The sequence below is a fragment of the Oncorhynchus kisutch genome, unplaced genomic scaffold (assembly GCF_002021735.2).
Source record: "Oncorhynchus kisutch isolate 150728-3 unplaced genomic scaffold, Okis_V2 Okis02a-Okis13b_hom, whole genome shotgun sequence".
In the NCBI taxonomy this organism is placed as follows: Eukaryota; Metazoa; Chordata; class Actinopteri; order Salmoniformes; family Salmonidae; genus Oncorhynchus; species Oncorhynchus kisutch.
In genome coordinates, this window is record NW_022261979.1 from 6,635,851 (window position 1) to 6,661,360 (window position 25,510).

General features: G+C 43.3%; 1 protein-coding gene across 1 annotated transcript in view; it reads left to right on the top strand.

Annotated features, from left to right (window-relative positions):
• Positions 1–1,343: 1,343 nt before the first annotated feature.
• LOC109878265 (hyaluronan synthase 2-like) overlaps positions 1,344–25,510 on the top strand; it is a 31,152-nt gene continuing 6,985 nt past the window's right edge. The window contains exons 1-2 of the mRNA XM_031812212.1: positions 1,344–1,874; positions 16,648–17,274. Of these exons, the coding sequence (XP_031668072.1) occupies positions 16,648–17,274 (627 nt within the window). The 5' untranslated portion in view covers positions 1,344–1,874. The remainder of the gene's footprint in view (positions 1,875–16,647; positions 17,275–25,510) is intronic.

Genomic DNA, 25,510 nt, shown 5'->3' on the forward strand with positions numbered 1-25,510 from the left:
TATGGGGTATTTCAATGACATGTCATTCGATCCATCTGTTCGTGTTCAACTCAGGGATTATAATAATAAGAAATGTGAGCGACCAATATTATTTTCATCTTATATATTATGTTTGGAATTTCAGCCAAGTGACTTTTAATTAGGAATTTCTGTCACATTCAATAATGATAACATACAAAGCTCTTGGTACAGTAGATGAAAACCACTTTTTCTCTGTTGAAAACATGAGCTAATGAATCACATCAAATAGTATTTGTCACATGTGCCGAATACAACAGGTGTAGACATTACAGTGAAATGCTTACTTACAAGCCCTTAACCAACATTTCAGTTTTAAGAAAAATACATGTTAGGTAAAAAAATAGATAATTAAATAATAAGAAATAAAAGTAACAAATCATTAAAGAGCAGCAGTAAAATAACAATAGCGAGGCTATATACAGGGTACGGAGTCAATGTGCGGTTAGTCAAGGTAATTGAGGTAATATGTACATGTAGGTAGAGTTAAGGTGACTATGCATAGATAATAAACTGAGAATAGCAGCAGGGTAAAGGGGGGGGGGGCAATGCAAATACTGTGGCTAGACATTTGATTCGCTTTTAGAACGACTGATATTGTCATTTTTACACCTATTTGAATTCCATCACAAGGTAGAGGAATGTGCCTTGTCCAATGACTGTGCATCTACAGTAGGCCAGAGTCATATATTTAGATCTTATTACATGACTCCGCAGTAGACTATTCCATGGCAAGGGTTCTAGTACTGGGTTTAGAATTATATGGCGCTCCCTGCTGGCCAATGCTTGTACTGTGCTCCTACTGATGGATAGCAGACAAATACCAGATGGATAATTATGGTCTGTACGGGCACAGAAATGATAGCAGGAAAATATTGCAAGTTATATTGCAAGAATAATAGTTATTATTTCGAGCTAGTATAACAACGACTAAATGCAGTGTTTTTTTGTTTTGTTTTGCTAAAGGATTATGTGTATTACCTGTAGGCTATACTCTGACATTGTCATGGAAAACCCTCATACAAAGTAGTGAAGAAACTATTTGCAGATTTCGAAAGCATATTGCACGTATTCAAAATCGAATGCAATCTCTCTGCATGTATTCCCCCAAGAACATTCAGGTTAATTCGCCTAAGGCACGTCTCCATCCCCGGGTCCACGTCTCAGAAGTTTGAATGGGGTACTTACTTGTGGGCATCAACTTTTTTTTCTTCTCTTCTCTCCTCAATATGTTGCTCCTCCTCATCCCCAAACCTTCCCCCCTTATTAAAACAAGTCCAAAAACTCTCCCTGGTTAAGAGTCTTTTGAAATGTAAGGAGCTACGTGCAGGAAGCATAAACCCAGGACGTCTGGAAGGAATTAGACGCTGAAGAAGTAGTAAAAGTAGCGTGGTTGGGCAGTTCATGACTTTAACCTGTATTACCTACAGCTCTTCTCACCAACATTGACTACTGTTGAATGACCATTTTTTCATTTTTTCTTTATTTTGTTTATCTCTTTTATTCGTTGTATATATTACACTTATGCCAAAGTTGACTAACAAGATGATTTGTATACATTTAAAATGTATACATTATATAATTAATGTATGCAAAGAGAGAAGTTAAAAGAAGAAAAAAATATACAATACTTGAATTAATGTTTTTAACCGTTCACAGCAAGGAGACTTGGAAAATTGCACAAACTTTTTTTCTTTATGAAGAGACATTTTATGAAGCTTCATGAGTGTTTCTGCAAAGGTGACTCAAGAAGATACGTTGCTGAGAAGTTTTCTCCAAGTTGAACGCTGCTAACCGAGCCTATGCTGACTGCATCCATTTAAAGAAACGGCACCGCTACACACAGCTACTTCAAGGTATGCCCATCACATCAATATGATTCACTTTGACAACTTTGTTATCGACTAACTAGCTGTTTTTATTTCATTATGAGAACATACATTTTTATTTTGTTTGACATTTTCATTTAGAATAATTTGAATTCAATGAATGGATCTTTGGATGAAACTTGGCAACTAAAGTTAATTGACATGTCATGATTGTCCGGTAGTTGCCAAGTCATGGTTTAATCCACATCAATGAATCGTGATGCTGTATCTTTCAACGTGTGGAAAGTATTCAGTGTTTGTTATATTAAAGTACTATGGCATATGTTTGGGATATGGTAGGATATACCCCATACAGAACAGTCCTGTAGACATGTTGATGTGTGGTTTGGTTACGACTTTTTAATTTTTTTTATAGACATTAGTATTGCATTAATCTCAGCCAATATGCGGTGGATAAATGAAATAGTGGAACTATAAAGTCGAAACAACGTAGTTCTTTATTATTCCCTGTTGCCTACGGGGATAAAACAAATCTACACCATAACGTAAACTGGATTCACACGGTACTCCATCGAGGATGGACATAATCACTGTCCAAATAATTTATTGCACCGTTAGAATAAAACATATGTCGACGTCACGGCCTCATACGTCATTCGAATCTCAGGGGTGCTTGAGCCAATGACACGGCAGCTATTGGGTTTCCTTCAGAGCACGCTCAGTAGGTTCGAAATGTCGTTTTTTCCATGGATACAGTATTTTATTTATTTTGTATTTATTGTCATATACACGGGTTAGATGCAGTGAAATATGGTGTTTTACACGGTCAGCCACAGTAGTACTGGAGCAAATTAGGGTGAAGTTCCCTCCTTATTCAAGGACACAACAATCTTCGAACTTCCTCCCTTTCCCGCTCAGGCGTTTTATATACCCTCAGCGTGGATGCGCGCGGTGTTCGAAACACATAAATAGCAGCCCACCATTCATTCCATAGCAGTTTATTTAGCTAGTGGTTTTGAGTTGACTTGATTCCATAGCAGTTTATTTAGCTCGTGGTTTTGAGTTGACTTGATTCCATAGCAGTTTATTTAGCTCGTGGTTTTGAGTTGTATTGATTCCATAGCAGTTTATTTAGCTCGTGGTTTTGAGTTGTATTGATTCCATAGCAGTTTATTTAGCTAATGATTTTGAGTTGACTTGATTCCATAGCAGTTTATTTAGCTCGTGGTTTTGAGTTGACTTGATTCCATAGCAGTTTATTTAGCTCGTGGTTTTGAGTTGACTTGATTCCATAGCAGTTTATTTAGCTCGTGGTTTTGAGTTGACTTGATTCCATAGCAGTTTATTTAGCTCGTGGTTTTGAGTTGACTTGATTCCATAGCAGTTTATTTAGCTCGTGGTTTTGAGTTGTATTGATTCCATAGCAGTTTATTTAGCTCGTGGTTTTGAGTTGTATTGATTCCATAGCAGTTTATTTAGCTAATGATTTTGAGTTGACTTGATTCCATAGCAGTTTATTTAGCTCGTGGTTTTGAGTTGACTTGATTCCATAGCAGTTTATTTATGATAAGCCTATATTTTATGGAGATAATCATATCTCATGTGTTGTGTAGGGATTATATATTTTTTCAAAGATGTACACCTACAGTATACACTAGACTATTTTAATTTCTGAAAGTAAAATATATCACTGGGCACAGATGTCAATTCAACGTCTATTTCACGTTAGTTCAACATAATTTAATTAAAATGACGTGGAAACAATGTTGTTTCAACCAGTGTGTGCCCAGTGGGATATGACTGTAAATGGTCAAATACATGCTTTAAACTGTGAAAACATGACTGCAAGGGTACATGCTGTCATTCATTATAACCGCATGAAGACCCCTGTTGAGAGGTGGGAGTCCTCAACTCAACATATATGGAGATGCTTAAAGCTGGAATCCTCAGTTGAAACAATAACAAAGCAGTCACCCGCCTCTGTTTTTTAAATTCATTAATCAATAAGTCCAAAAATGAACGTAGCAACTAAGAATTCTAGGTTTAACACAGCCACGACATAAACCTGTGGGCCGACTTCCCTTTCAATATATGTCACTATATTGTCAACATTGTTATGACAGATGGCAGGCATCATAGGTCAGATAACCAGCTTTTATCTACTTTCTCAGCCACAGTTATGACATTGTTATTAAATGGTTGAACATGACCACATAGAATGTCACAATGGCAATACTGTCTTAAAACTGAAACATCCAGTCATCTAGTTTAGACTACTGTCATCTACCGCAAGGTTTCACAAACTCAGCCCCCCCCCACCCCCCCAGGTGCGTTTTTCCCTTAGCACTACACAACCAATTTAAATAATCAACCCTTTGATTCAGGTGTGTAGTGCTTGGGGGGGAAAACGAAACGTGCACCCAAGGGGAGCTCCATGACCAAGTTGGGGAATCCCTGATCTACCGGACCAGTACACATTTATAGTTTAACAATAACTTTGTCACAATAAGCCCGCTGCCTGTGAGGAAAGTCGTTTGTCCGTTCTGGCTCGGACAAGGTTACTTACTCTTCCTTACTATGAGGAAAGTCATGACTCAGCATGCCTGTGTCTACGTGTGGGCCATTGCTCAACAACTTACACAGAGAGATGGCAACACACACAAACTAATGCATTGTTTATGTCTGCATTTCAGACTACCATTTATCCCATTTCTAGTAGGCGTACTCTTCCTATCTAATCCCACCTACACTATATACAGTGTGCAATCAAGATCTCTGAGGGTTATATCTACCAATGAGGTGGTTTGTGTATTTACAGAGGAAGAGTTCTGTAGGACTATCTACCAATGAGGTGGTTTGTGTATTTACAGAGGAAGAGTTCTGTAGGACTATCTACCAATGAGGTGGTTTGTGTATTTACAGAGGAAGAGTTCTGTAGGACTATCCACCAATGAGGTGGTTTGTGTATTTACAGAGGAAGAGTTCTGTAGGACTATCCACCAATGAGGTGGTTTGTGTATTTACAGAGGAAGAGTTCTGTAGGACTATCTACCAATGAGGTGGTTTGTGTATTTACAGAGGAAGAGTTCTGTAGGACTATCCACCAATGAGGTGGTTTGTGTATTTACAGAGGAAGAGTTCTGTAGGACTATCCACCAATGAGGTGGTTTGTGTATTTACAGAGGAAGAGTTCTGTAGGACTATCCACCAATGAGGTGGTTTGTGTATTTACAGAGGAAGAGTTCTGTAGGACTATCCACCAATGAGGTGGTTTGTGTATTTACAGAGGAAGAGTTCTGTAGGACTATCCACTAATGAGTTAGTTAGTGTATTTACACAGGAAGCATTCCACGCCTGTTCCGTATTAGTGCTCCCAGCCATGCTTAAACACTGCAGGCTGGGAAGCAGGTAGGCAGGGAAGCAGGAAAGCTGGGAGGCAGGGAAGGAAGGAAGATGGGATGGAGGGAAGGAAGGAAGATGGGAGGGAGGGAAGCAGGGAAGGAATGAAGTTGGGAAAGAGGGAAGCTGGGAGGCAGGGAAGGAAGGAAGATGGGAGGGAGGGAGGGAAGGAATGAAGTTGGGAAAGAGGGAAGCTGGGAGGGAGGAAAGCAAGGAAACTGGGAAAGATTGAAGCAGGAAAGGAGGAAAGCTGGGAGGGAGGGAAGCTGGGAAGGAGGGAAGCTGGGATGGAGGGAAGAAGGGAAGCTAGGAGTGAGGGAAGCATAAAGAGGAGGTGAGTAGCAGAAAGTCAGGGAGCTGGAGCAACAATAAGTAGTAGTGGTAGAGGATCACTGACCGGACCAGACAGGAAGGAGGGAGGGACAGAGAGATGTGATGGATGAGTCAGAGAGCTAGCTGAATCAGGAAAGCATCCAGGAGCCAAGGATGGCAAGGCGCCACCACCGCCCAAGTTCAACATCACACACAGTCTCCTCCTCTTCCTGAGGTTCAACCCATCCAGAAAGAGAGAGGGAGTTGTATGAGGGAAGACTCTGTGCTGTACGGTAACTACTACAGCTGATTCCAATCAGGAGAGGAAGAGGAGTAGGGTGTTCCATTTAATGATGTAACACTTAATGACAACATGATTCCCCCACCAGGGAGAATACTGCAGCCACAGGGAAAGGCTGTACATCTACATAGGGTTCCGGAACTACAAGAGGGTTAAGGGGAGGAGGGGGGGATGGGGGACGTCACTTCACACACACACACAACCACACACACACCCTTTTGACACATTACTAGTTGTCTCTTAATCACGTTTCCGAACCTCAGACCCTCAGTGACTTTTGTTCATTGAGTTTGCTTATAAGTCCAGTTCAAGAGAAGGTTTGATCTGAACTAACTACAGTAGCAAGCCTAGATAGAACTACAAGTAGCTAACTACAGAAGCAAGCCTAGCAAGAACTACAAGTAGCTAACTACAGAAGTAAGCCTAGCAAGAACTACAAGTAGCTAACTACATAAGCAAGTAAGAACTACACGTTACTAACTACAGAAGCAAGCCTACCAAGAATTACAAGTAGCTAACTACAGAAGCAAGCAAGAACTACAAGTAGCTAACTACATAAGCAAGCCTACCAAGAACTACAAGTAGCTAACTACAGAAGCAAGCCTAGCAAGAACTACAAGTAGCTAACTATAGAAGCAAGCAAGAACTACACGTTACTAACTACAGAAGCAAGCCTAGCAAGAACTACAAGTAGCTAACTATAGAAGCAAGCAAGAACTACACGTTACTAACTACAGAAGCAAGCAAGAACTACACGTTACTAACTACAGAAGCAAGCAAGAACTACACGTTACTAACTACAGAAGCAAGCAAGAACTACACGTTACTAACTATAGAAGCAAGCAAGAACTACACGTTACTAACGACAGAAGCAAGCCTACCAAGAACTACACGTTACTAACTACAGAAGCAAGCAAGAACTACACGTTACTAACTACAGAAGCAAGCAAGAACTACACGTTACTAACTACAGAAGCAAGCCTACCAAGAACTACACGTTACTAACTACAGAAGCAAGCAAGAACTACACGTTACTAACTACAGAAGCAAGCAAGAACTACACGTTACTAACTATAGAAGCAAGCAAGAACTACACGTTACTAACTACAGAAGCAAGCAAGAACTACACGTTACTAACTACAGAAGCAAGCCTACCAAGAACTACACGTTACTAACTACAGAAGCAAGCAAGAACTACACGTTACTAACTATAGAAGCAAGCAAGAACTACACGTTACTAACTACAGAAGCAAGCTTTGAGATAGTACAGTGCTGTATATATAATTAACATCTTGTACAAGGATCCCTGGTCATTCCGCTCCTGTCTTTTAATCTGCTATAGAATAGTCGTCATGAGGCATGTGTTCCCTGACATTTATAATGGCAGTATTGAGGGTCGTCTTCATTTCACTGCAGCTGTGCCTCTCAGACATGAAGTGGAATCTCTGTCGTCTTGAACTACAGTACTGTAATATAGTACCGTTACTGTATTAGCATGTAACACAAATGCGTTATGAAACTATAAATAATGGAACAGGGATCTAACTTTACTGGTCTTCATGACTACACATGAGGTTCCACTTCAGCATGCAGTCTGTAAGTGCTACGCTATATCCCATCCAGCAACACAAGGACATCACTTTAACATTTATTAAATAAAGGACACCAACTGATTTTTTCCTTCAATAACCCCCTTCTATCCAGATACACCTTACAGCATGTGCAGAAGGGGGAAATGTAAGAGCCATTGAAGCCATATATTCATGGTGATGGTACACCATTTGATTGATTGATTGATTGATTGATTGATTGATTATTCCACACATGAAGTTCCACCTCACCATACACCTGAGAATGTCAATTCAATGTCTTGTTTTTTCATTCAACAACCCTCTTCTATCCTTTCATCCTCCTTCTACACATACTGTTAGCAAGGCAACTGTTACCAAGACACCTGTTACCAAGACAAGGGTTATTAAGACAACGTTTAGCAAGCAACTGTTACCAAGACAAGTGTTAGCAAGACAGCTGTTAGCAAGACAAGTGTTAGCAAGACAAGTATTAGCAAGACAACGTTTTGCAAGACAACTGTTAGCAAGACAGCTGTTAGCAAGACAACTTTTAGCAAGACAATTGTTAGCAAGACAACTTTTACCAAGACAACTGTTAGCAAGACAAGTGTTACGAAGACAAGTGTTAGCAAGACAACTTTTAACATGACAACTGTTAGCAAGACAAGTGTTACGAAGACAAGTGTTACGAAGACAACTGTTAGCAAGACAATGCTTAGCAAGACAATGGTTAGCAAGATAAATGTTACCAAGTCAACTGTTAGAAAGACAAGTGTTATCAAGACAACTGTTAGCAAGATTAGTATTACCAAGACAACTGTTAGCAAGACAAGTGTTACCAAGACAACTATTACCAAGACAACTGTTAGCAAGACAAGTGTTACCAAGACAACTATTACCAAGACAACTGTTAGCAAGACAAGTGTTACCAAGACAAGGGTTATTAAAGTTATATCAAGTGTGGGCATGGCTGTGTCCCAAATGGCACCCTATTCCCTATCTAGTGCACTTCAAACAGCTGTGGCCTAGAGGGCTCTGGTAAAAAAGTAGTGCACTATATAGGGGATTTGGTGTCACTGACCAGGTGTGAACTGCACCTCCACGGCGGTAGACCACTACATTAATAAAGTGTTTTTGACTACAGCAGGTATTCATTTTAGAGCTGTAAAGTCCATTGACTCCAGTCATTGCCACGGTTATATTTCAGTTGTTGCACAGAACAGACTTCAAGTCCTCTTGGCCCAGTTTCAGCTAATGCTCAGCGCTGCTCTGGCCGCAGTGTTGTATTTCATCTAAACTGTAAAAGCCTTAGAGTTTAGGTTTTCCCCGCTGACCACGATTCAACTCTCCGTTGAGTCTATCCAGCTCAGCACAGGAACCCCTCCCTGTGTCCGCCTAGCCTTCATACCCCTCCTGGAACAGGGCCAGCTCCAGCAGAATCAAACTAATGGTCTTCATGTTGGATTCTCAGACATGTAGTCAGACAACAGGTGTAAATAGGACGTCTTTACATGTCAGCTACCATGCCGACATGGTAGCTGACACACACACACACACACACACACACACACACACACACACACACACACACACACACACACACACACTCTCTCTCTCTCTCTCACGTTACCTCAGCTGTAGTTATAGTACGGTACAACATGACGTGTTAGATTTGCAGTTGGCTGCAGCCACAAGGTTTTTATTGGTTACTTTCACTCTCCAACATCCACCTTCACTAACTCAGTCTTCACTCTCCAACATCCCCCTTCACTAACTCAGCCTTCACTCTCCAACATCCCCCTTCACTAACTCAGCCTTCACTCTCCAACATCCCCCTTCACTAACTCAGCCTTCACTCTCTAACATCCCCCATCACTAACTCAGCCTTCACTCTCTAACATTTTTATTTTATTTTTTTATTTTATTTTACCTTTATTTAACCAGGTAGGCAAGTTGAGAACAAGTTCTCATTTACAATTGCGACCTGGCCAAGATAAAGCAAAGCAGTTCGACAGATAAAACGACACAGAGTTACACATGGAGTAAAAACAAACATACAGTCAATAATGCAGTATAAACAAGTCTATATACAATGTGAGCAAATGAGGTGAGAAGGGAGGTAAAGGCAAAAAAAGGCCATGATGGCAAAGTAAATACAATATAGCAAGTAAAATACTGGAATGGTAGTTTTGCAATGGAAGAATGTGCAAAGTAGAAATAAAAAAATAATGGGGTGCAAAGGAGCAAAATAAATAAATAAATAAAAATTAAATACAGTTGGGAAAGAGGTAGTTGTTTGGGCTAAATTATAGGTGGGCTATGTACAGGTGCAGTAATCTGTGAGCTGCTCTGACAGTTGGTGCTTAAAGCTAGTGAGGGAGATAAGTGTTTCCAGTTTCAGAGATTTTTGTAGTTCGTTCCAGTCATTGGCAGCAGAGAACTGGAAGGAGAGGCGGCCAAAGAAAGAATTGGTCTTGGGGGTGACTAGAGAGATATACCTGCTGGAGCGTGTGCTACAGGTGGGAGATGCTATGGTGACCAGCGAGCTGAGATAAGGGGGGACTTTACCTAGCAGGGTCTTGTAGATGACATGGAGCCAGTGGGTTTGGCGACGAGTATGAAGCGAGGGCCAGCCAACGAGAGCGTACAGGTCGCAATGGTGGGTAGTATATGGGGCTTTGGTGATAAAACGGATTGCACTGTGATAGACTGCATCCAATTTGTTGAGTAGGGTATTGGAGGCTATTTTGTAAATGACATCGCCAAAGTCGAGGATTGGTAGGATGGTCAGTTTTACAAGGGTATGTTTGGCAGCATGAGTGAAGGATGCTTTGTTGCGAAATAGGAAGCCAATTCTAGATTTAACTTTGGATTGGAGATGTTTGATATGGGTCTGGAAGGAGAGTTTACAGTCTAACCAGACACCTAAGTATTTGTAGTTGTCCACGTATTCTAAGTCAGAGCCGTCCAGAGTAGTGATGTTGGACAGGCGGGTAGGTGCAGGTAGCGATCGGTTGAAGAGCATGCATTTAGTTTTACTTGTATTTAAGAGCAATTGGAGGCCACGGAAGGAGGCCACGGAAGGAGGCCCCCATCACTAACTCAGCCTTCACTCTCCAACGTCCCCCATCACTTACTCAGCCTTCACACTCCAAGATCCTCCATCACTAACTCTGCCTTCACTCTCCAACATCCCCCATCACTTACTCAGCCTTCACACTCCAAGATCCTCCATCACTAACTCAGCCTTCACACTCTAACATCCCCCATCACTTACTCAGCCTTACTCACAATCAATTGAGATCATTGGCGGTGTTATCTCAGGCAAAGGGAGTGTCCCGCCCAGACCCAGGCCCAGACCCAGCCCCAGACCCAGCCAACACAGTGCGTCAGTCAGTCCGCGTTGCAAATGGCGCACTATTCCCTATATAGTGCACTACTTTTAAACAAGGGCCCATATGGCTCTGGTCAAAAGTAGTGCACTATACAGGGTGCCATTTGGGACGTATTGTCAGTCTGCAAGTGTTCAAGCTAACCCACCGGCAAACAGCCCAGGGACAACACACACAGGGCCTTGTGCAAGGTGACATCATCTCAATACGTTGATGACACCCTCAATGTCGCACACGTGCACACACACACACACGTGCACACACACACACACGTGCACACACACACACACACGTGCACACACACACGCGCACACACATACACGTGCACACACACACACGTGCACACACACACACACACGTGCACACACACACGTGCACACACACACACGTGCACACACACACGCGCACACACATACACGTGCACACACACACACGTGCACACACACATACACACACCCATCACGCGCACACACACACACGTGCACACACACATACACACACACGTGCACACCCATCACGTGCACACACACACGTGCACACACACATACACACACACGTGCACACCCATCACGCGCACACACACACATGTGCACACACACACACGTGCACACACACATACACACACACGTGCACACCCATCACGTGCACACACATACACACACACGTGCACACACACACACGTGCACACACACATACACACACACGTGCACACCCATCACGTGCACACACACACACACACGTGCACACACACATACACACACACGTGCACACCCATCACGCGCACACACACACATGTGCACACACACACACGTGCACACACACATACACACACACGTGCACACCCATCACGTGCACACACATACACACACACGTGCACACACACACACGTGCACACACACATACACACACACGTGCACACCCATCACGTGCACACACACATACACACACACGTGCACACACACACGTGCACACACACATACACACACACGTGCACACCCATCACGTGCACACACACATACACACACACGTGCACACACACACGTGCACACACACATACACACACACGTGCACACCCATCACGTGCACACACACATACACACACACACACATTTGAAATACTTTATTTACATCCACCAAGTACATGTTATTTCAATCCACCATTCAATTCAAAGATTTCAAAGGTCCCTGTATACATGGCACTCAAGGGTACAGAAAGCACCTCCTTCTCCAAACAGTCCACGACAGTTGAAACAGAACAGCACCTAGCCAATTTCTTTGTCCTAGTTTTCGTCAGGCCCACAATCTGGAGGCTCCACCCGAGGCTGTCCAAGCGTGCCACGAGGGACTGGTGCTTAAGCAGCTTCCCGGCAACGGCCTGCTCCAAGTAGCTGTCAAATGAGCAGCCCACTTCCAAAATGAGCACTCCCCCCCCCCGCCCTCATCAACAACAATATCTGGTGTTTGTGTTACGCCCCTGAAAACAGGGGAGAAATAATCACGAGAGTGATACGGTGTTGTATTCTCAATTTAACGTTTAGTTGAATGAGAAAAAGACCGCGCTTTTCCCCAGGAATATGGGTGGAGACCAGAGCAATCGATCTCCGGCTCATAGATTAAGAGCATTTCGTAGATCACAGATTAACACTTTTAGGCACTACAAAATCAAGTAATCAATATAACATTTACACATTACTCTCACAATTCGTACCCTTTGACAGATTTGAACTTTAACACAATTATATGAATGTTATCAATCTTTATCAACTGATACTGAATGCATCTTTTTAACCTTAGATGTTTTAAGATCCTCACATACTATGAACTATGAATACTTTTTAATGTATAACAGGCTATGACTATTTCCTTTAACCTGTCACATTTGGCACTCAGAAAAACACATCATTATCATCATCAAACCAGGGTTTAGATCTACGTACATAGTGTCTGGAAGTACAAGGGGGTTAAGGGGAGGAGGAGGGACGGACGGACGGACGGGGGGGGGGCGTCATTTCACACACACATTAGTGGTTAATCCTTCTGCATCTGGCCCGCAGGGTTTAGTTATCTAGGCTGTTTTAGCACCATCTGAATGAGGGGGTTTAGGTTCACAGTTCACACAAAGTGTAGCCTACAACAGTGAGACTTGAAAATAAAGATTTTAGGGTTGGGACAGTCTTTGTACTGGTTTACCACTACAGACGGTAACACCAATGCGTTAGGTTAACCAGTTGGCCAAGGGGCGGGGACTTGGACCATATGGAGGGGAATGGAGTCAGAGGTCTTGTAAATGTGATGACGCTTAAAGTCCAGAAACATGCCAGTTCAGCACTCAGCTCGCCTCACACACTGATTACATCCACTTTTCATCCTGTATCAAGTGAGCCAGGCCTTATTCGATGCCAAGGAGGTGGCTGATTTAACAAAAAGAAACCAAACTACAGTCTAGACACAAGGCGTATCAAGGTTTCTTTGCTTCACAACAGCACCGAAACACTTCAAGGTGTCACTTATGCAATCACATATCCAAGACTTTAACCACGATGTACCAGCTTCTTCTTCACTGTGACAGATAGAGAGGTCTTTCATGGAGAGTAGCCTCTGCTGAGTCCCCAACAACCGGATGTTCCAGTTTTCAGGGGAAATGGAAAGAGAGCCTGTGACTTCGTGTGTCTTCCACTTTTGGATGTTAACAAGGAGACACTCCATCTTAACTCATCCTCTTCATTTACTGGATTGGTTGAACAGTGCAGAAGAGAACCTCCCCCGACAGTTTATTTCCTTCTTGTCAAGACCAGGATGTAGGGAATCTAGTTTCAGACCAGTATGTAGGGAATCTAGTTTCAGACCAGTATGTAGGGGATCTGGTTTCAGACCAGTATGTAGGGGATCTGGTTTCAGACCAGTATGTAGGGAATCTAGTTTCAGACCAGTATGTAGGGGATCTGGTTTCAGACCAGTATGTAGGGGATCTGGTTTCAGACCAGTATGTAGAGGATCTAGTTTCAGACCAGTATGTAGGGAATCTAGTTTCAGACTAGTATGTAGGGAATCTAGTTTCAGACCAGTATGTAGGGGATCTAGTTTCAGACCAGTATGTAGGGGGATCTAGTTTCAGACCAGTATGTAGAGGATCTAGTTTCAGACCAGTATGTAGAGGATCTAGTTTCAGACCAGTATGTAGGGGGATCTAGTTTCAGACTAGTATGTAGGGAATCTAGTTTCAGACCAGTATGTAGGGAATCTAGTTTCAGACCAGTATGTAGGGAATCTAGTTTCAGACCAGTATGTAGGGAATCTAGTTTCAGACTAGTATGTAGGGAATCTAGTTTCAGACCAGTATGTAGGGGATCTAGTTTCAGACCAGTATGTAGGGGGATCTAGTTTCAGACCAGTATGTAGAGGATCTAGTTTCAGACCAGTATGTAGGGGATCTAGTTTCAGACCAGTATGTAGGGGATCTAGTTTCAGACCAGTATGTAGGGGGATCTAGTTTCAGACCAGTATGTAGGGGGATCTAGTTTCAGACCAGTATGTAGAGGATCTAGTTTCAGACCAGTATGTAGGGGATCTAGTTTCAGACCAGTATGTAGGGGATCTAGTTTCAGACCAGTATGTAGGGGGATCTAGTTCCAGACCATTATGTACAGGATCTAGTTCAGGCGTTTCTTTTACACCTACTGCTTTAGGTCATGTGGAGAGAGACCCATGCATGCAGCATTTTACATGTCACTGTTCCCGTTCCAGTCCCTAATCCAAGTCAAGGAGGTGGCTGATTTAAAAACTCTAATTACAAGCACAAGTCAAACAAGACATGTCAGGGGTTCTTTGCTTTAATGTAGTCTACCAAGACGCCCTCACCCTTTAATGTAGTCTACCAAGACGACCTCAGCCTTTAATGTAGTCCACCAAGATGACCTCAGCCTTTAATGTAGTCTACCAAGACGCCCTCAGCCTTTAATATAGTCTACCAAGACGATCTCAGCCTTTAATGTAGTCTACCAAGACGACCCTCATCTTTTAACGTAGTCTACCAAGACGACCTCAGCCTTAATGTAGTCTACCAAACGCCCTCACCCTTTAATGTAGTCTACCAAGACGACCTCAGCCTTTAATGTAGTCTACCAAGATGACCTCAGCCTTTAATGTAGTCTACCAAGACGCTCTCAGCCTTTAATATAGTCTACCAAGACGACCTCAGCCTTTAATGTAGTATACCAAGATGCCCTCAACCTTTAATGTAGTCTACCAAGACGCCCTCACCCTTTAATGTAGTCTACCAAGACGCCCTCACCCTTTAATGTAGTCTACCAAGACGACCTCAGCCTTTAATGTAGTCTACCAAGATGACCTCAGCCTTTAATATAGCCTACCCAGATGACCTCAGCCTTTAATATAGCCTACCAAGACGACCTCAGTCTTTAATATAGCCTACCCAGATGACCTCAGCCTTTAATATAGCCTACCAAGACGACCTCAGCCTTTAATATAGCCTACCCAGATGACCTCAGCCTTTAATATAGCCTACCAAGACGACCTCAGCCTTTAATGTAGTCCACCAAGATGACCTCAGCCTTTAATATAGCCTACCAAGACGACCTCAGCCTTTAATATAGCCTACCCAGATAACCTCAGACTTTAATGTAGTCTACCAAGACGACCTCAGCTTTTACTTGACCAAGAAGTACCACTTTGTTCTCCATTGTGACAGATGGGTCTTTAGCGTTACTGGACAGACCCATGCAGGCAGCATTGGACACATCAAAGTGTCACTTATGATAGATCCAAGATATTTAATTAAAACAAAGTAACAAGATGCCCTACTACCTGCTTCACTGTGACAGAAGGGTCTTTAGTGGAGACCCAAAAAACTGGCATTCAAATAAAACAAGTCGTGATAGTGTTTCATTGCTTTTCAACAGCATTAGACACCTTGAAGTGTCACTTAAACTATCACATGTCTAAGCCTTAAACAAAAGGTGCCACCCTCCTACTGCCTCAACTGATAAAATGTACCACCATATTGTTCAATGTGACAGAAGGGTCTTTAGTGGAGAGACAGCGTTTTACATTTCCCTGCTCTTGTCTTCCCACGGAGATATAAACAGATGATGTCAGAGGGTGGTGCTCGCTCTCGCTCTCGACTCGTACGTCTGTCCAGCAGATGGGATGCAGCATTAATAAAGAGACTGGGAACAATCGGCCATAGAGAACCATCTGACATTTAGAGGGGGATTTTGGGGAGGGGGATGTAGGGAGAGAGAGATGGGAGGAGTCTGTTTACAGTCTATCTGAACCCGTTTTTTGTTGTTGTTGTGAAACATGGAGTCTGTTGCTATGGTGACAGTGTAGAGTTAGGGAAGAGCTTTTACAGTGACGCATCGTAATGATGATTATTAGGAACATTTATCATCATTATCATCATTATGGTGATTATTAGGTACATATATCATCATTGTCATCATTATGTCTTCTGTATATCTCTAACAAGTTGACCAATTAATATCTGAAGCTGTGTTCATTTAGTAATTACCGTATCAATGTCCTCCCAGTGTCACTACTGTCATCTCATTATTGATCCCACTGTATGTCTCAACTGTCATCTCATTATTGATCCCACTGTATGTCTCAACTGTCATCTCATTATTGATCCCACTGTATGTCTCAACTGTCATCTCATTATTGATCCCACTGTATGTCTCAACTGTCATCTCATTATTGACCCCACTGTATGTCTCAACTGTCATCTCATTATTGATCCCACTGTATGTCTCAACTGTCATCTCATTTGACATTGACAGTGATTCTGTTCTTGTTTGCTTTTCCAGATGAAATGTGACAAAGCTCTCACCTACCTAAGAATTTTCGGGACGACAATGTTTGGAGTCTCGCTCCTCGTGGGGATCTCTACCGCCTACATAATGGGCTACCAGTTTTTCACCACGGCACGAAACCACTTGTCCTTCGGGCTGTACGGGGCCATCCTGGTCATCCACCTTATCATCCAGAGCCTGTTTGCTGTCCTAGAACACCGGAACATGAGGAGATCCATGGAGACGCCCATCAAACTCACCAAATCACTGGCCCTGTGCATTGCAGCCTATCAGGAGGACCCGGCCTACCTGAGGAAGTGTTTGGTATCGGTCAAGAGGTTGACCTACCCGGGCATCAAGGTCATCATGGTGATCGACGGGAATAACGAGGACGACAAGTACATGATGGAGATCTTCCGGGAGATCATGGGGTGGGATAAAGCCACTACGTACGTCTGGAAAAATAACTACCACCACAGGGGATCTGAGGAGACGGACGAGATGTACGCTGAGAGCCTGCAGGCCATCTCGCGCCTTGTACTCAATAATAAATGTGTCTGCATCATGCAGAAGTGGGGAGGCAAGAGGGAAGTAATGTACACAGCCTTCAAAGCCCTGGGGAGGAGTGTGGACTATGTTCAGGTAAGTCCTGGGGGGAGGAGGGGTTGGAGGGGGGGGGGGGCGGTGGGGGTACACAAAGACCCTTTTGTGCTCTCCTTCTTTAAAAGGATGGTGTGGAGGCCTTGTGTATGTACTGTAGCCCTACGGCTGTAAGGCTAATGCTGTTCACAGAGTGCTATAGCTCAGCGTGAAACCCATTTACATATGTTTCTGCACTCAGTCCAACTCAGACAAAGTGGAGAGACCTGTAGGCTAATAGGTTGGAGTCAGATCATGTTGCATAGCATCGCGTCAAAACACACAGTATTCTCAGTGAGGAACTTTAAAAGTGACAGTATCCGCATTAGCTACTCTCCCAAGACGTGTATTAAGTTCCTTCATTAACATTTACTAAGTAAACAGCACCAACTGTGCTGTATATACTACATCGTGAATAGTTATACAGCAATACTGGAGTGTAGGTCCTCCAAACTGCTCTGGATAATACTGGAGTGTAGGTCCTCCAAACTGTTCTGGATAATACTGGAGTGTAGGTCCTCCAAAATGCTCTGGACAATACTGGAGTGTAGGTCCTCCAAACTGTTCTGGATAATACTGGAGTGGAGGTCCTCCAAACTGCTCTGGGTAGTACTGGAGTGTAGGTCCTCCAAACTGTTATGGATAATACTGGAGTGGAGGTCCTCCAAACTGCTCTGGGTAATACTGGAGTGTAGGTCCTCCAAACTGCTCTGGGTAGTACTGGAGTGGAGGTCCTCCAAACTGCTCTGGATAATACTGGAGTGTAGGTCCTCCAAACTGTTCTGGATAATACTGTAGTGTAGGTCCTCCAAACTGTTCTGGATAATACTGTAGTGTAGGTCCTCCAAACTGCTCTGGATAATACTGTAGTGTAGGTCCTCCAAACTGCTCTGGATAATACTGGAGTGTAGGTCCTCCAAACTGCTCTGGATAATACTGGAGTGTAGGTCCTCCAAACTGCTCTGGGTAGTACTGGAGTGTAGGTCCTCCAAACTGCTCTGGATAATACTGGAGTGTAGGTCCTCCAAACTGCTCTGGATAATACTGGAGTGTAGGTCCTCCAAAATGCTCTGGACAATACTGGAGTGTAGGTCCTCCAAAATGCTCTGGACAATACTGGAGTGTAGGTCCTCCAAAATGCTCTGGACAATACTGGAGTGTAGGTCCTCCAAAATGCTCTGGACAATACTGGAGTGTAGGTCCTCCAAAATGCTCTGGACAATACTGGAGTGTAGGTCCTCCAAAATGCTCTGGACAATACTGGAGTGTAGGTCCTCCAAACTGTTCTGGATAATACTGGAGTGGAGGTCCTCCAAACTGCTCTGGGTAGTACTGGAGTGTAGGTCCTCCAAACTGTTATGGATAATACTGGAGTGGAGGTCCTCCAAACTGCTCTGGGTAATACTGGAGTGTAGGTCCTCCAAACTGCTCTGGGTAGTACTGGAGTGGAGGTCCTCCAAACTGCTCTGGATAATACTGGAGTGTAGGTCCTCCAAACTGTTCTGGATAATACTGTAGTGTAGGTCCTCCAAACTGTTCTGGATAATACTGTAGTGTAGGTCCTCCAAACTGCTCTGGATAATACTGTAGTGTAGGTCCTCCAAACTGCTCTGGATAATACTGGAGTGTAGGTCCTCCAAACTGCTCTGGATAATACTGGAGTGTAGGTCCTCCAAACTGCTCTGGGTAGTACTGGAGTGTAGGTCCTCCAAACTGCTCTGGATAATACTGGAGTGTAGGTCCTCCAAACTGCTCTGGATAATACTGGAGTGTAGGTCCTCCAAACTGCTCTGGATAATACTGGAGTGTAGGTCCTCCAAACTGTTCTGGATAATACTGTAGTGTATGTCCTCCAAACTGTTCTGGATAATACTGTAGTGTAGGTCCTCCAAACTGCTCTGGATAATACTGTAGTGTAGGTCCTCCAAACTGCTCTGGATAATACTGGAGTGTAGGTCCTCCAAACTGTTCTGGATAATACTGTAGTGTAGGTCCTCCAAACTGTTATGGATAATACTGTAGTGTAGGTCCTCCAAACTGCTCTGGATAATACTGTAGTGTAGGTCCTCCAAACTGCTCTGGATAATACTGTAGTGTAGGTCCTCCAAACTGCTCTGGATAATACTGGAGTGTAGGTCCTCCAAACTGCTCTGGATAATACTGGAGTGTAGGTCCTCCAAACTGCTCTGGATAATACTGTAGTGTAGGTCCTCCAAACTGCTCTGGATAATACTGTAGTGTAGGTCCTCCAAACTGCTCTGGATAATACTGGAGTGTAGGTCCTCCAAACTGCTCTGGATAATACTGGAGTGTAGGTCCTCCAAACTGCTCTGGATAATACTGTAGTGTAGGTCCTCCAAACTGTTCTGGATAATACTGGAGTGTAGGTCCTCCAAACTGCTCTGGGTAATACTGTAGTGTAGGTCCTCCAAACTGCTCTGGGTAGTACTGGAGTGTAGGTCTGATCAAACTGTTCTGGATAATACTGGAGTGTATGGCACCTATTCAGTGCACTACTTTTGTCCAGGGCCCCTAGGGCTCCATTTGGGACGCAACCTAGTACACTGCTGTCCTTCCACCGTAAACTCCTGGTTTCAGTTATAATTCTAACCTCTGATCCAAAGCTTATGGAGGGCTAACTGTGTTGTCCTTGTCACAGATCTGTTTTAGCTAGCTATTAGCTACCAGACCTGTGTGGTTATTCTCACTGCGGGGTTGTCTGTCTAACGTACCTGATCGTGACGGTTAAAGCCTTGGCTTGGCAACACACAGATGACTTACTTGACTTGACTTAGGTTACGTCCCAAATGGCACCCTATTCCCAAACATAGTACACAACTTTTGATCACTACCCTAAGGGCCCTGGTCAAAAGTAGTGCAGTATATAGGGAATAGGGTGCCAAAACAGTTCGGTAGAGTTCGTGCATATACTGTATTACAACAACATTTAGTGACATTTTTGTTAGTTTTGGACTTCGGTCAGGGTTTTTCCAGCTGTTTGTGCACACACAGTTTTTTTTCTGGAGGCAAGCCTAAGTTCGGTGTCTGACATTTCCACCCCTTGGTCAGTGATTGGTCAACGGTAGGGATTCTTCAATAAAGTCTTTGTTGTCATTCAACATGAGACGACTTGTTTTCATGCACATTTTTTCATTGAAAAACACAGCACCAAACATCTTAGTTAGATGTAAGATCACTAAGATCACTTCGGCAAAAAACAGATTTCTTGAGTTATCTTAGATTAATTCGGACTATTTTGAGGAAGTTTATACTGGCTACGGCATCTCAAAATGGACAAACAGTACTATTGCCGCTCTTTTATCATTTTTAAAGTGAAGGTGTTTTTAAGGGAGTATGCTAGCACACTCGTTTGGTACGACTAGCTTCAGCCAACAAGTGCTACTAAACATAGAAACGTGCCATTTTCAAATATGTTGACGTTGGAGTGGTGCTGGAAAGGATGGCTATGACGTTGAATTGTCCCTTTAAGCATTCCTCTTAGCAGTCCTGTTATGTCTGATAAGATATGTTGCATCAGTGGATGAACTTGACGTGACCTTTCTCTAGCTACCGGTTGCTGCATGATCATCACAATAAACTAACATGGCCGAGTGCGTCCCAAATACCACCCCCCTTTTCCCCTATATAGTGCATTACTTTTGACCAGGGCCCATAGGGTCAACAGAACTAAACCTTATATTCTCACCATAACTGTGTGTGGATGTATTGATATGTTGGCATAGGGTAACACTTAACTACACAGGCATAAGAGAAACTTAGTGTAAAGAGTGTTACCCGGCATTGCTTTGCGGTGTCATTATTCTGTTGGCAGGTGCATTATGGGTAATATTCACCACACTGTGAGAGGAAAGCCCCCCAGGACACCCAAGCTGTCCTCAGACAACCCCTCGTTTGTTCGAGGAACTAGCTCCATGTGACAGGCGTACTACGGCGTTAGGAGAAGCCCTACAAAGCTGTCTGTCAGACAGAGGACATGTCCTACGTTAGGAGAAGACCTACAACTCTGTCTGTCAGACAGAGGACATGTCCTACGTTAGGAGAAGGACTACAATGCTGTCTGTCAGACAGAGGACATGTCCTACGTTAGGAGAAGACCTACAACTCTGTCAGACAGAGGACATGTCCTACGTTAGGAGAAGATCTACAACTCTGTCAGACAGAGGACATGTCCTACGTTAGGAGAAGACCTACAACGCTGTCTGTCAGACAGAGGACATGTCCTACGTTAGGAGAAGGCCTACAAAGCTGTCAGACATAGGACATGTCCTACGTTAGGAGAAGACCTACAACTCTGTCAGACAGAGGACATGTCCTACATTAGGAGAAGGACTACAACGCTCAGACAGAGGACATGTCCTACGTTAGGAGAAGACCTACAACTCTGTCAGACAGAGGACATGTCCTACATTAGGAGAAGACCTACAACGCTGTCTATCAGACAGAGGACATGTCCTACGTTAGGAGAAGACCTACAACTCTGTCAGACAGAGGACATGTCCTACATTAGGAGAAGACCTACAATTCTGTCAGACAGAGGACATGTCCTACGTTAGGAGAAGGACTACAACGCTGTGTCAGACAGAGGACATGTCCTACGTTAGGAGAAGACCTACAACTCTGTCAGACAGAGGACATGTCCTACATTAGGACCACAACGCTGTCTGTCAGACAGAGGACATGTCCTACGTTAGGAGAAGGACTACAATGCTGTCTGTCGGACAGAGGACATGTCCTACATTAGGAGAAGCCCTACAACGCTGTCTGTCAGACAGAGGACATGTCCTACGTTAGGAGAAGACCTACAACACTGTCAAACAGAGGACATGTCCTACATTAGGAGAAGACCTACAACTCTGTCAGACAGAGGACATGTCCTATGTGTAGTATGAATCCAGATGGAACCGCGGTGAATCCATTGTTCGTCTGCTGACTTCATGACCCCCCCCCGACCTTAGCCTTTTGTGATGTCAAAACCCTGTGGTATTTGTGGCACAGATCAACCGACTGACGCCAGATTGAACATGTTTTACTGAAGAGACCTTTTACACCAGCTATTCCCGATAACCACTTATCGAAGGAACAACTGATTATTTAGCGGTTTTCATGTCATCTCCCCAAGCTGAGGCTCGTTACAGCTGCAATCTGTTACCTCTTTTACAGTCAAACTATAAATATTAAACGGGACTTTCCCCCTTCGTTTTCAACATCTGTAGTCTTTGCAGTAATTTGATGCGGGTGATCTGTGAATATTAATGCCATTTATGGACCCGTCAGAACAGGTTTGGTGCTAACGTTGCTATGGGACTGGTTGCCAAGGGGCAGTGATCAAAGAAACAGAATTCCATTTCTATGGCAGTGATGCAGCTTCGCCTAATCAAACACACTCTGCTGATGATGAAAATAACATGAGGAATGTTGTTGCACATTAGCAGACGTGCCAACAGGCTATGCCTAACTACACATGGGTATCTGTTCTCACCGTGAAAGGGGGAGTGTGTGTTGGTGTTCTGTGTATCAAAACCAATAGACTGGTTAGGGGTACAGAAGTCTTTTCCTGAGGTGGTTTGATTATCTTCTGGCCATATCATTCTCTTTAGTTACTCTCTTTTCATGCCATTTGTGTTTTACTACATTGCTCTTACAGCAGAAAGATAGACATTGAATTATCACAGTGCTACACAATCTAAATGTCTTCCTCTTCAAACAATTCAAACAGCTGATCTTTCTCCATATATATACAGCTATACGACAAAATCTCTGTCACCATCAGAACACAACCAATCACAACCCTCTCTCAGTCAGAACACAACCAATCACAACCCTCTCTCAATCAGAACACAACCAATCACAACCCTCTCTCAGTCAGAACACAACCAATCACAACCCTCTCTCAGTCAGAACACAACCAATCACAACCCTCTCTCAGTCAGAACACAACCAATCACAACCCTCTCTCAGTCAGAACACAACCAATCACAACCCTCTCTCAATCAGAACACAACCAATCACAACCCTCTCTCAGTCAGAACACAACCAATCACAACCCTCTCTCAATCAGAAAACAACCAATCACAACGGAACCCTCTCTCAATCAGAACACAACCAATCACAACCCTCTCTCAATCAGAAAACAACCAATCACAACCCTCTCTCAATCAGAACACAACCAATCACAACCCTCTCTCAATCAGAAAACAACCAATCACAACGGAACCCTCTCTCAATCAGAACACAACCAATCACAACCCTCTCTCAATCAGAAAACAACCAATCACAACGGAACCCTCTCTCAATCAGAACACAACCAATCACAACACAACCCTCTCTCAATCAGAAAACAACCAATCACAACACAATCCTCTCTCAATCAGAACACAACCAATCACAACACAACCCTCTCTCAATCAGAACACAACCAATCACAACCCTCTCTCAATCAGAAAACAACCAATCACAACACAATCCTCTCTCAATCAGAACACAACCAATCACAACACAACCCTCTCTCAATCAGAACACAACCAATCACAACCCTCTCTCAATCAGAAAACAACCAATCACAACACAACCCTCTCTCAATCAGAAAACAACCAATCACAACACAACCCTCTCCCAGTCAGAACACAACCATTCACAACACAACCCTCTCTCAATCAGAACACAACCAATCACAACCCTCTCTCAATCAGAAAACAACCAATCACAACACAACCCCCTCTCAATCAGAAAACAACCTATCACAACACAACCCTCTCTCAATCATAAAACAACCAATCACAACACAACCCTCTCCCAGTCAGAACACAACCAATCATAACCCTCTCTCAGTCAGAACACAACCAATCACAGCCCTCTCTCAGTCAGAACACAACCAATCAAAACCCTCTCCCAGTCAGAACACAACCAATCATAACACAACCCTCTCTCAGTCAGAACACAACCAATCACAACCCTCTCTCAGTCAGAACACAACCAATCACAACCCTCTCTCAGTCAGAACACAACCAATCACAACCCAGCCCTCTCAGTCAGGACACAACCAATCACAACCCAGCCCTCTCAGTCAGAACACAACCAATCACAACCCTCTCTCGGTCAGAACATAACCAATCACAACCCTCTCTCAGTCAGAACACAACCAGTCACAACCCTCTCTCAGTCAGAACACAACCAATAACAACCCTCTCTCAGTCAGAACACAACCAATCACAACCCTCTCTCAGTCAGAACACAACCAATAACAACCCAACCCTCTCAGTCAGAACACAACCTCACTTCCACTTCCAGTCCTTCCTTCCAGCCTTCCAGCCAAACCCCAGCCCTCCTTACACCGGCCCCAATGACTTCACTTACCCAATGAAATCATTCCCAATTAAGGAGTGACTGAAGAAACCTTTCCAATCTGTGAAGAGATCGCTGCAAATATGACTTTACTCCCACAGTTGTTTGTTGACCAACGGACGGACCTTCCCACTTGACACTAATGTACCAACCCTGTACATCAGTAATCAGTGTAATTAATGTACCAACCCTGTACATCAGTAATCAGTGTAATTAATGTACCAACCCTGTACATCAGTAATCAGTGTAATTAATGTACCAACCCTGTACATCAGTAATCATTGTAGTTAATGTACCAACCCTGTACATCAGTAATCAGTGTAATTAATGTACCAACCCTGAACATCAGTAATCAGTGTAATTAATGTACCAACCCTGTACATCGGCAATCAGTGTAATTAATGTACCAACCCTGTACATCAGTAATCCGTGTAATTAATGTACCAACCCTGTACATTAGTAATCAGTGTAATTAATGTACCAACCCTGTACATCAGTAATCATTGTAATTAATGTACCAACCCGGTACATCAGTAATCAGTGTAATTAATGTACCGACCATGTACATCAGTAATCAGTGTAATTTATGTACCAACCCTGAACATCTGTAATCAGTGTAATTAATGTGCCAACCCTGTACATCAGTAATCAGTGTAATTAATGTACCAACCCTGTACATCAGTAATCAGTGTAATTAATGTACCAACCCTGTACATCAGTAATTTGTGTAACTAATGTACCACCTCTGTACATCAGTAATCTGTGTAATTAATGTACCAACTCTGTACATCAGTAATCAGTGTAATTAATGTACCAACTCTGTACATCAGTAATCGGTGTAATTAATGTACCAACCCTGTACATCAGTAATCAGTGT